This window comes from Prunus persica, chromosome G2 (assembly GCF_000346465.2).
Source record: "Prunus persica cultivar Lovell chromosome G2, Prunus_persica_NCBIv2, whole genome shotgun sequence".
NCBI lineage: Eukaryota > Viridiplantae > Streptophyta > Magnoliopsida > Rosales > Rosaceae > Prunus > Prunus persica.
The window spans coordinates 28772010-28784118 of record NC_034010.1 but is presented as its reverse complement, the minus strand read 5'-3'; the positions used below and the strand labels follow the sequence as shown (position 1 = coordinate 28784118).

General features: G+C 36.9%; 2 protein-coding genes across 3 annotated transcripts; one reads left to right on the top strand and one right to left on the bottom strand.

Moving 5' to 3' along the window:
- LOC18784921 (mitogen-activated protein kinase kinase kinase YODA) lies at positions 1528-8108 on the top strand. 2 transcript variants are annotated; one of them, XM_007219501.2, is made up of 12 exons: positions 1528-1928; positions 2595-3453; positions 3589-4326; positions 4461-4548; positions 4646-4708; positions 5008-5168; positions 5296-5371; positions 5739-5798; positions 5888-5995; positions 6180-6419; positions 6586-6677; positions 6805-8108. In XM_007219501.2, the coding sequence occupies exons 2-12, from the start codon at positions 2888-2890 to the stop codon at positions 7319-7321; spliced, it is 2709 nt and encodes a 902-aa protein (XP_007219563.2). In that variant the 5' UTR covers positions 1528-1928; positions 2595-2887; the 3' UTR covers positions 7322-8108. The 2 variants fall into 2 exon arrangements, with proteins under 2 accessions (XP_007219563.2, XP_020413349.1); XM_020557760.1 differs by having other exon boundaries at positions 1528-1932.
- On the bottom strand, positions 8198-11395 carry LOC18785285 (short-chain dehydrogenase TIC 32, chloroplastic). Its single transcript, XM_020557761.1, has 8 exons — positions 11093-11395; positions 10203-10434; positions 10008-10087; positions 9578-9731; positions 9260-9338; positions 8788-8872; positions 8616-8662; positions 8198-8481 (listed from the first exon to the last, which is right to left on the bottom strand). The coding sequence occupies exons 1-8, from the start codon at positions 11196-11198 to the stop codon at positions 8323-8325; spliced, it is 942 nt and encodes a 313-aa protein (XP_020413350.1). The 5' UTR covers positions 11199-11395; the 3' UTR covers positions 8198-8322.

Below are 12109 nucleotides of genomic sequence, written 5' to 3'. Positions count from 1 at the left end.
TTACTATTTAGCATACCTTCTCTGCTGACACAAAAGGTCAAAAGAGCATCATCTTTTCTTTTAATGGGGAAAATTGCATGACTTTTTCCGGCAAAAAACACATACATGCTGCTACCCTTTTATTTTGTTTTGAGGAAATCATCATATTCTATAAGAATTTTCTGTTTGATCATCACTTATTTACTCTCTGGGGTTACAATTTAATTTAATTTAATTTAATTTTTATTTTGGTTGAAGATGATAGTTTGCATCTCATTTAAACTTGTTGATCATTCAACTTGAATCCAAGAGAGTTTAAATCACTTTATCAAACCACCCCCACATCATGATCAATAAGTGAAGTTTTCCTAATCATCACGCACGCATAATGATTATATATATATTTTAAATATATACCCTAATTAACCTGTTGGGAAAACCTTACAAAAATATTAATAATTAAAAGAAGAAAACAAATATACCTACCCAGAAAACAAAGTTCATTATGTTTAAATAATGAATATAAAAAATAAAAAAAACACACCCACACACCCACACAAAGTAGTTCAACCTAACAATTAGTAGCATGGTCCAATTTATTTTGATTGCACCAATTAAAACCTGTCAATATTTTATTGGAATAAAATGATGGTACGATATGACTGTAAACCTTAATCTCATTATATTCTCTCCAATTATGCCATCCCAAACAATTACTTTAATGAGTAGCTACAAATGTTTCTTAATCACCACTAAATTTCAACATACATGAACCATGCAATCAAAAAAATTATGCATTTCACTTGCTAAAGGTTACTCTCACTCATCTAATTATTTTTAGCCTGCTAATTACAATCTGGATAACATACTTTGCAATGTTTTCTTGTTTATTTATTTTTTATTTTTTAAAGAAAGATACTGCACTACTTTATAATTAAAAGTTGGGTATCAATCTAGTTGTTTTTTTTCCTTAGGCACATATAATCAAGTTGTCGCCAGACTCAATTTACTTTTTGTACATTGATAAATCATGGAATGATTTTAAATTTTAAAGTGAGGGCTGCCATCTACATCACAAACTACACTATTTTTTTTTTCTTTTGAAGTAATTATTGCATATACGAAATGATGACTTTGAGAAATTACAATCCCTTTTAAAAATATCATCATATTCAAAAATTTATTTACCCCCAATTTTTTTCTAACAAAATAGTCATGACGTGTTTATTAATTCGTGCGTTTACTTATGAATTAAAATAAAGAGTTGGACTCCAATTATAGATCGTGCGTTTACTCACATCATGGAATGAAAGATGTAATTGGGGCACACACAAAATCAGAAAATTCAACTCATAATTTTGGAGGAATTGAATTCTTGAGTGGGAGGTGATATTCTTACTACTAGATAACCAACCCATCAGGAATTCATATTTTTATACCAATTATATCCTCACATACCCCGATTCTAAGTAATTTAGTAAACATCTTCATATAATCCAGATTTTGACTCATCCTCAATTTAATTCCTCATCAATTCAATTATTCCTCTCTAAATTATGAATTAGTAAACATAGTTTAAATGTCATTAGTTTTGAAAAAATAAAATCCTAACATTAATTAAATATTTCATCAATCATCCGTATTAAAATTTTTAAAAAATATAAAACAAAAATCAGCTTCAGACAACTTATTAATGTCTTATGCTCAGACATGCTCTCTCTCTTTTTCTCTCTCTCTCTAAAAGCGACGATTCTCTTCAACCTTTCAATGCAAGAAAATACATCAAAATCCTCTTTATCCCATTACTCGCGTTGCGCCCTTGATTTTTAGGGGTTTGTTTTCTGAGCTATTTCACGGTGCAACCAGAAGAAGTTCATCAAGTTCATCGTTGAGATTTGTGCCAGATTCCAAGTGGGTTTAGCTCGGATTTTGCAGCTCCTAATATTACAGTAAGTATGTCTGTTATCTAAGTACAATAAATTTCTGATTTTTCTTTAAGTCAGTTAGCTGTTGATTCCGCAATGGTTATTTAGTTGTAAGTAGATCTGTGTTGCAAGCTTGTGCTTGTGTCAATTTGGGATCGAAATCTTTCGTTTCGTTCCCGAGAAAATTGGTGAAAGAAGATTAAACTGAAATTTTAAACTTTATTCTTACCGTTATTGCGTGTTCTGGGTATTGAAAAATTGGCCCAATGGGTCCATGCCGCCCGTTGAAGTCGGAGTTTTTGTGCCCAATTTATCAAGCTTTGGATTAGAAATTATGGGTTTCATTTGCTTTTTGCTGCGTTTAGTAGAGAACCAAACAAAGATTAGTGTTTTTGGATTGGAAAGAAGTGGGTGCGAGCTAATTTAACCTAGTGGTGCACTCCAAACTTTAATGGTTCACATTTGTTGAGTGCATTAAGTCAATGTCATGTTAAGCCAGGTTAGTGCGTGTGGCACGAGCATAAGCAATGGTCGGATTCCTCTGATCTACAAAATTTTATAAACTAAGATTTAGGTCCTAGTGTCATTTAATTAGTTTTGGTTTTTTTTGCAACATAGCCTTCTGTGCCTTGTATTTAATTTGGAGATCCTTGAAATAGAGTTACTGACCTGCAGCCTTTATCCCTGCAGGTTTTTGTTATGCACTGAATTTAATTGCGAACTCATTCAAATACTGGCTGATATTTTAGAATTGGAAGGTGTGGCTTTCCCTAGTATCTGAAAGTCATTTCTGGAAGTCAGAACTGAACATTCTGTTGGTCTCAAAACCTGTATAGGTGCAGTAACTGGTTAATAATCTCACTCACTGATCGAGAGAAAATTAGCTGATTGATAACCCCATGTAATGGTGCTGTACAATAAGTTATAATGCTGGCAAATGAAATAGCTTTAGAGTACTTGCCCATTGATTCCATAAAACTTTTATGAGAAATATGCCTTCATGGTGGGGGAAGTCGTCGTCCAAAGAAGCAAAGAAGAAGGCAGGAAAGGAAAGTTTCATTGACTCATTACATCGGAAATTTAAATTTTCATCAGAAAGTAGAGTGAATGGTAGATCAGGAGGGTCACAAGGACATTGCAATGACACAATTTCGGAAAAGGGATGTCAATCCCCTGTAGAATCAAGATCCCCTTCGCCCTCCAAAAATGTTTCAAGATGTCAAAGTTTTGCTGAAAGGACTAATGCTCAACCACTTCCACTTCCTAGTCTACATCCTGCTCATGTTGGTCGTACAGATTCTGGAATTAGTATATCAACAAAACCAAGATCGGAAAAAGGCTCTAAGCCATTATTGTTTCTACCTCTCCCGATGCCTGGGTGCATTGGTAGTAGGTCAAATCCTACAGAATTAGATGGAGATATGGTCACTGCTTCAGTTTTTAGTGAGAGCTCCGTTGATAGTGATGATCCAGCTGACTCATGCCATCGTAGCCCTCAGGCAACTGACTATGACAACGGGAATAGAACCGCTGCGGGAAGCCCTTCCAGGTGAGCTTTCACTTGTTGCATGTGCCATTATGCTACTAGTAAGCATCTTTTATGCATATGCATGGATGTGCATGATTTATTTGTTATTCTTTTAGCTTGCTCATCCCTGACAAATTTACTGCAATTTTTCTGAAGTTCAATGCTGAAGGATCAGATATTCACTGTTGCCCCAATAAAGTCAAGAGAGCCAAAAAAATCAGCCATTTCCTTCAGTAATAACATTTCCCCTACATCACCCAAACGGAGGCCTTTAAGAAGTCATGTGCCAAACCTACAGGTTCCTTATCATGGAGCATTCTGCAGTGCTCCTGACAGCTCAAAGTCAAGTCCTTCTAGAAGTCCAATGAGAGCATTTGGCAATGAGCAAGTTGTGAACACTGCTTTCTGGGCTGCAAAAACTTATACAGATGTCACCCTAGTTGGATCTGGCCACTGCTCCAGTCCAGGTTCGGGTCACAATTCTGGGCATAATTCAATGGGAGGGGATATGTCTGGACAATTGTTTTGGCAGCAAAGCAGGGGTAGCCCTGAGTATTCTCCGGTACCCAGTCCCAGAATGACAAGCCCAGGCCCAGGATCAAGAATTCATAGCGGTGCTGTTACACCTATCCATCCTAGAGCAGGAGGGACTCCCAATGAGACACAGACAAGCTGGGCTGATGATGGGAAACAACAAAGTCATCGTTTGCCTCTTCCTCCTGTGACAATTTCTAATGCGTCTCCCTTTTCTCATTCAAATTCAGCAGCAACATCTCCTTCTGTGCCACGAAGTCCAGGAAGGGCAGAGAACCCAGCAAGTCCTGGTTCACGCTGGAAAAAGGGAAAGCTGCTGGGTAGAGGGACATTTGGACACGTTTATGTTGGTTTTAATAGGTAGGTACCTAAATTATATTTCCTCCCTCTCTCTCTCTCTCTCTCTCTCTCTCTCTCTCTCTATATATATATATATATATATATATCACTTAGTAGTTAATATCCTACCTGATTTATATTATTAACTTGTTTAGTGAAAGTGGCGAAATGTGTGCAATGAAGGAGGTTACATTATTTTCTGACGATGCAAAGTCCAAAGAAAGTGCTAAGCAGTTAATGCAGGTATCATCGTGCTGTTTTATGTGTCATTAAGCTTCCTTGGACAAACGTTATATGCTTTCTGTCTTTTGTTTGACTTTAATGTTGCTTGTTTTGACAGGAAATTACTTTATTGAGTCGTTTACGGCATCCAAACATTGTGCAATATTATGGGTCTGAATCAGTAAGTCTTCTATCCATTATGTATTATACATATTACGCATTTAATTACCATTACTTATGACAATCTTTTATTTGTCTTGTTTGTCATTATCGTATGTCTAGTTATGACAAGAGTGACTCTGAAGAAGTTAATGCTATATGTATTCAGTACTTGTCAGTTCACATGTCTTTAGCAAGCTAAGCATGGTACTCTTAATTGGTCTGCCATAAAGCCACTTATCTGCATCATTAATTTCTGATTGAAGATTCAAGTACCATTGTACTCTACTTGATGTAAGCTGATAGTCATTCGTATAACAGGTTGGTGATAGGCTGTATATATATTTGGAGTATGTATCTGGCGGCTCCATATATAAACTTCTCCAAGAGTATGGGCAATTTGGTGAACTAGCAATTCGCAGTTATACTCAGCAAATCTTGTCGGGACTTGCATATTTACATGCTAAAAATACCGTCCACAGGTGAGTATCATTACCTATTTTTGATCGAGTAATTTGAAGCTCAACCATTGCAGTATACTGATTGTAATGTATATACTGGACATTAAGCATCTTTCATCCTTATAAAACTGTGTGTTCTTTTGTACAGGGATATTAAAGGAGCAAATATACTTGTAGACCCAAATGGACGTGTCAAGTTAGCAGACTTTGGGATGGCAAAGCATGTAAGCATAGGCATTTTTACTTTTCATATTAAGTGTTGTTAAATGAAATGACTATTAAATTATGCACGTGAGACCAGAAGAATAGGGAAATAGGATTGCTTTTGTAATGGTTGGTTGTGGTTCACATTATCATTTTCATATTCCTATCAGCAGATTCTACCTTGTCGAGAGCTTTTGTGAATGCATTCAAAGAGCATAATTGATAAGACTGTGATCTTAAATGAAATTGCATGAGTTTGCGGCTGGAACTTTTTTCTCCATATTTACTTTCTAGTTGCTAATATATTATATACCACAGAACAAGCCTGCTTGACCTTAATTATGTGGATCAATCTTGCTCTCCAAACTTATCTTGTGTGCTTCGCAGATCACTGGCCAGTCATGTCCCTTATCATTTAAGGGAAGCCCTTACTGGATGGCACCTGAGGTTAGACTGTTTCTAGTTTTCCCCTTCATCTCTTCGGTGACGTACTTTGTGATGGTTTTACCTAATCTTCACTTCTGTTGCGTCCCCAGGTTATAAAAAACTCAAGTGGTTGCAACCTTGCTGTGGACATATGGAGTCTTGGGTGCACTGTTTTGGAAATGGCTACAACAAAACCACCTTGGAGCCAGTATGAAGGGGTAAGAATTTAGATCTAGTGATGAAAGCTTTTATTTGAATTTGAGACTGAGATCATAGCAGCTGATTCAAGCATTCTCTCGTGTTTGAGGCTCATGTGTAATAATAAGTTGCGTATATTTGAAACATGTTCATTATTTGTTTTTTCTTATCATTGTATAAATATATTCTTTTTGCGGTTAATAGGTTGCTGCCATGTTTAAGATTGGGAATAGTAGGGAACTGCCAGCAATTCCGGATCACCTCTTGGATCATGGAAAGGATTTCATAAGGCAATGCTTACAGCGAAATCCACTCCATCGTCCTACAGCTGCTCAGCTTTTGGAGCATCCTTTTGTGAAATATGCTGCACCTTTGGAAAGGCCTATCTTGGGTCTTGAGCCTTCTGATCCACCCTCTGGGATTACAAATGGAGTGAAAGCTCTGGTATGACTTCCATTCTTACCACAAATGTAAAATTTGTATCGTATGGTGTTGGTAGTTTTGTGCTCATTCTCTATTTATGTTTGAGCATTGTGCATGCTATCAAGTTTATGAGTCCTCTCTTGTTGCTTCTTATTTTCATCTGTTGTGTTTTATTGATCATTGTCAGGGCATTGGGCAAGCAAGGAATTTCTCCAACTTGGATTCAGATAGGCTTGCAATTCATTCATCTAGAGTTTCAAAAACTAATAACCATACCAGGTCTCTCTCTCTCTCTCTCTCTCCCTTTATATATATATCTATCTCTCTTTATGTTTCTCCCTGATGATGATTACAACAACAGTTTGATAATAACATTTTGGTTTGATCTTATTTTCCTAAACTCCAGTGAGATCCATATTCCAAGGAACATATCATGCCCCGTCTCACCCATCGGAAGTCCTCTATTGCACTCAAGGTCACCACCACACCTAAATGGAAGAATGTCACCTTCTCCTATATCTAGCCCGCGCACCACTTCGGGCTCATCCACACCTCTCACAGGTGGCAGCGGTGCCATTCCATTTATTCACATGAAACAGTCCATCAACTTGCAAGAGGGTTTTGGAGGCATTTCAAAGCCGATGAATGGTTTCTATGTCAATGGGCCCTCCTATCACGATTCATGTCCTGACATGTTTCGAGGGAAGCAGCCAGGGTCTCATATCTTCTCAGAACTGATGCCTTGTGAGAATGATGTTCTGGGAAAGCAATTTGTAAGGCCTGCCCATGCGGAGCAGTATGATGGACAGTCAGTTTTGGCTGATCGTGTGTCTCGCCAACTCCTTAAGGATCATGTTAAGATGAACTTGTCACTGGATTTAAGTCCCAACTCTCCTTTGCCCAGCCGCACAAATGGTGTCTAACTAATTTTGATGGACCCACCAATCAGTTCAAGCTCTCAAGTTAATCAGACCATTCTTGGATATACTGGATCAGCTATCCATCATGTTGAACTGCAAAGGAAATTATATTTGTACAATAAGGACGCAAAGTTGAAGAACTGTGGAATAAGGTTGAAGCTTTGGAAAGTTAGTGGCTGGAAGCAGGCAACTCTTTTGCATGGCTTAGTGTTCAGGCTTATGGCATTTGGTAAGCTAAGCCAGACGAGATCTGATTCTGAAATCATGCATGTCAAGCTCAATTCCTGACAAATAATAGACTTTTATAGTACATAGAACGTGACGCGGTTTTGACTTGTACAAAGTTGAGTGCTTGACTGATTGGAGCAATGAAAGCTTGATTTCGCCTGACGAGGATGGCTTCTGATGATCCAAATGTATTGCAGTTTCTTCGGTAAGAAAATACTCAAAGCAGCAAGAAATGTATATTTTTTGAGATGTTCATATAGAAAGAGAGAGGCTAAGAAGGAGCCTAAGAGGGAAAACTATTAGCTTTGGAACAATTTTTTGTGTCTGAAACTGCTGTATAGAAGACGGGAGACTGAGCTGGGGTCCTGATTTGGTTAACGAAATAGTCAGTTGGGGATTTTTGAAGCTTGCACATTCTGTTTCTTGTACTGATTTATTGCAGGCTCATGTGTAACATTGTATACTCTTGTACCTCATTTCTTTCTTGTATCATGTATGTATGTATGTACTGTACATCATCCACTTAAGTGAAATGAAGAAATCTAACCACATGTTTCTCTTATATCTTCTTGGGTTGCCACGTGGCATGTGATTAGCAAGTTGAACAAGCAAGCAAAAGTATGATTAGGAGTTATGGTTTTAAGGTATGAGTTCACTGAAAGATGAAATTATGTCAAACGACAAACCAATCTCTGTCGTTTGGAGGGAATATCCAATGTGCATTATGTAAATGTTTGTATAGCAATTACAGTATTATGTGATGAGTTTCCAGAAAATCATTTCACCAAATCCATGCTGAAATCCCAGAGTTTCTTCGCCAAGTCCAAGTCTTGACCTTGTGGCCTTGGCTTGGCTAGGTTACTGTCTGAAAAATATTCACCTGTTACCCCCTTCACTTGTGGATGCAGTGCCACGTAGCATGTTGTTGCTGCACCCTATAATCGACAAAGTTCATAAACAATCATATTCTAAATTCAAATGGTTTAGAGAGTGAATTTGAAACAAAATATTTTTCGGATTATTCAAATTTACATCATCTTCTATTTGCTCTATAAGTTGGATAGCTTACCTGCTGAACACTTTTAAGCACAGCTCTACCGAGCAAATGAACAAGCCCTGCATCAAACCAGAAGACCAAAAGTATAAATATCTGAAACTAAGCACATAATGAATACAGAAGCCTCCTCGTCAAAGTTTCCTTTTTTTTTCATGTAGTTTTCGTGCTGAAGTGAAGGGCTTACCATTAATGGTGCTGTTGTGACGGAAAAGATTCGTAACAATTGCACCAGGGTGAAGTGAGTTTGCAGTTATATCTGCTCCATCTTCCTGTTGAAGAAACAATCACAAATAACAATAAAAGAGAATACGTACGTAGAAAAATACACGTATATGGGCAGATGCATGCAAGCTGCTATTTTCATGAATGATGATTCTGCTGAGGTACTGAAGAAGCACTCCCTCTCAAGATAAATAACAGAAAATTCTTATGCCTCCAATGCCAACTTTTTTGAAAATGTAAGACGGATGGACAAAAAGAAACATTTCATGAAAAAGTTGCTGATTGCCAATTCAGCAAGAATATAATACAAAAGCAGTGATATAAGCGTGAACAGTTGCCTAAAAGTTGGATTTTAAAGAGGCCATTGATAAACTCTGGCACCATTCATTTGTTGTCTAATTCATTTCACCTGGGTCTGGGAGAAGACAATATACCTTTAAACGTTTTGCAAGCTCATTAGCGTGCAAAATGTTAGCAAGCTTGGATTGACCGTATGCAGCAAAACTGCTGTACCTGCAGAGCCGGTCCAAACTCAGATAAAGCATATAGAATTCTCCATTCACAGCATATGCTATCAACAAAAATGTATTAAATAACCATGCTATGCGGCTAAGCCGTGCACAAGTACTGATAAGGTATCAGAATTGAATTTGTAACTCCCTTCAATCCACCTTTAATTAAAAAAACAAGGTGTAAATCACACACTAACATATAAAATAATATCTCAAAAGTAAGGGTTGTCTTATTGTTACCCTGATGGGTCGTTAATTTTATCAAAACGGATTCCTTCCCGATATGGATACCGGTGAGCTTCTGAGGACACATTTACAATTCTCCCTTCTTTGCTGCTTTTATGTGCTGTTTTTTTCATAGTATCCAATAAAAGATTTGTCAAAAGAAAATGACCTGCAAAATCAGGAAAAGAATGGGACAAGTATTGCACATTAATCTTATGTGTCTGGTTTTCCACGTAAGTCACACAATTCTGTGTGCAGCAAGATGGCAATGGAGAGGAAGGAGGGCGGGAGATAAACAAGATTTTAACAGACATATAAGCAGTCATCTCGCTTGAATGTTTATTTGCTCAAATTGGGAAAAGACAAAACATTCAGTCTATTAGGACAGCTTAAAACAAACAATACTTTAAAATGCCATTTTCATGATCTAATCAATGCAACATACCTACGTGGTTTGTGGCAAACTGAAGTTCTATGTTGTCTTTCGAAAGCATGAAAGGGGTGGCCATAATTCCTGCATTGTTACTTATGAAAGAAAAGTAAAGTTATCACAGGTGAGTTTTTTGAGACACAGCGGGGTTATGAATATGACACTGCTAGGGAATGATAAGACAAAATGTGACAAAACTTGCACCCTTACATTAGAATGTTTAGAGGACGACCAGAGGAATTAAACTCTGAGGCAAATTTCCTCACAGATGATAATGAACTGAGATCCAATTCAATGGCATCAATTTTGGCAGTGGGGATTTCCTTAACTATTGCTTCTTTCACATCTTTACCAGCAGCCATATTCCTCACTCCCATAATCACATGGGCACCACGCAGTGCAAGAACGCGTGTAGTTTCGGTGCCAATACCACTGGATGCTCCTGCAATGAAAATATGCAGAGCCAAATATTAAAAAAAATGCCCATAAGACCATGTAAGAACTTTAAGATCTGTGTAAACTTCCTGTGTCAATTCTTATTTTGAATGAAAACTGCAGTTACATAAAAGTGTTGGACATAAACGGCTACAAATGCTACACTCCAAAACTTCAGGGAATTTTTCTTTTTACAGTGCTTGATATATCAAGGATGGACACAATCATTCTATTAGAATTCCATAAAAGAAAACTGATTCCGAAAGAGGGTAAATTTTGATACATAATATTGGATTGTTGATTGTTGATTGTTGAGTACTATGGAACAAGAAATGGACCCCACAACACAAAACTAGACCGCATTCATCTCAGATTGTCAAAACAATACTGCATCAGCAAAAAAGGATTCAAGTGAAAAATTAGCATGTAGGTACCTACCACTATCCAAAATTCTACTTTATTATTATTATTATAAGTAAATCAAGAACTGATTTAATATTATCCAGTCATCCATATAACTAGAAAATGGGTGATCCATATTATCTTCCAACTGTAAAATCTTATGAAGAGATGAAAATATACTGCACAAAATAGCATGATAAGAGTTGAAGAAAATAAATATATAGATATCAATTTTGAAGAAAGAAAAAGCAAATGGACTTTGCCTGTAACAATGGCAGTGAGACCACTGGCATCAATCCCTTGAGTAACTTCTTCTGCCGTTGAAGACGATGAGAACCCAGATGGCCCTTTTCTTCTAAAAAACCACATCTTTCTCTCTGGCTCTCCTTCTTTCTCAGATACCTCACAGAACGCAAAGAAATGGGAAAGCGTGGGTTTTTGGCGACAGTTGTGAGGAGGAGTTTTTAACTGTTGGAAAGCACGTTATAAAAACAGTGGTGAGCGTGAGTGGATGGAGCTTCAGCCAGCTTCTTCTGTTCTGTCTTCCTGGCTATGTCTACGTGGCAATTCCTGAATACACTAGTTCAGTTTTGGTCATACACGAAGTTGGAAGGTCAACTCAGTTACTATGAATAGTTATTCGAACTAACACCAATTTTGAAGAAAAAAAAAAAACAAGAGGAGTTTTGGGACACCATAACAGATTCACAGGGTATTATCAATTCATTTTTATTGGCATGAGACACATTTGCAACTATTATAGGCCTCTTATACCATTTTTATTGTTTTCAAAATTTTACACGCGCGTCTAGGTTGATTTTTCATCTTGTGATTAGAAATTGAGAGGATTAAGTTCAAATCACTTTTAAGTACAGCAAAGTATGAATGAGCAATGGCACCAACACCACCATTATTATCACCATCACTATACTTTCCTTAAAAACATAATGGGTAGGGATGAATTCATTATTTCAAAATAGGGTGGGCTAAATTTACCTTACGTATAAACCTATTAAAAAGATAGATTACTCGATGGTACGAGTGAATTTCATTAATAATAAAAACTACATAAGGGAACATAAGTCCCTCAAAATGCCTCTAGTACAACCTTAAACTACAAGAAAAAAGTCGTTAATTTTTTTTAATACAACTAATAGTCTAAAGGGGGAGGAGGTTTCTCACACATATATTCATAAATAATATATTTATAATGATGTTGAGAGATTAATAAAAAAAAATACAAGCAATTAATAAATAATTTTGTGAGTAAAAGATTAAGC

What these genes read in the sequence shown, in the direction of transcription:
- LOC18785285 (XM_020557761.1), bottom strand. Translation starts at nt 11,198, where the DNA reads ATGTGGTTTTTTAGAAGAAAAGGGCCATCTGGGTTCTCATCGTCTTCA. An exon ending in CGTCCTCTAAACATTCTAAT is followed by an intron (nt 10,088 to 10,202) that starts GTAAGGGTGCAA and finishes TTCTTTCATAAG; the next exon opens with TAACAATGCAGGAATTATGG. An exon ending in GTTTGCCACAAACCACGTAG is followed by an intron (nt 9,732 to 10,007) that starts GTATGTTGCATT and finishes CTGATTTTGCAG; the next exon opens with GTCATTTTCTTTTGACAAAT.
- LOC18784921 (XM_007219501.2), top strand. Translation starts at nt 2,888, where the DNA reads ATGAGAAATATGCCTTCATGGTGGGGGAAGTCGTCGTCCAAAGAAGCA. An exon ending in GTGCTAAGCAGTTAATGCAG is followed by an intron (nt 4,549 to 4,645) that starts GTATCATCGTGC and finishes TTGTTTTGACAG; the next exon opens with GAAATTACTTTATTGAGTCG. An exon ending in CAAATGGAGTGAAAGCTCTG is followed by an intron (nt 6,420 to 6,585) that starts GTATGACTTCCA and finishes GATCATTGTCAG; the next exon opens with GGCATTGGGCAAGCAAGGAA.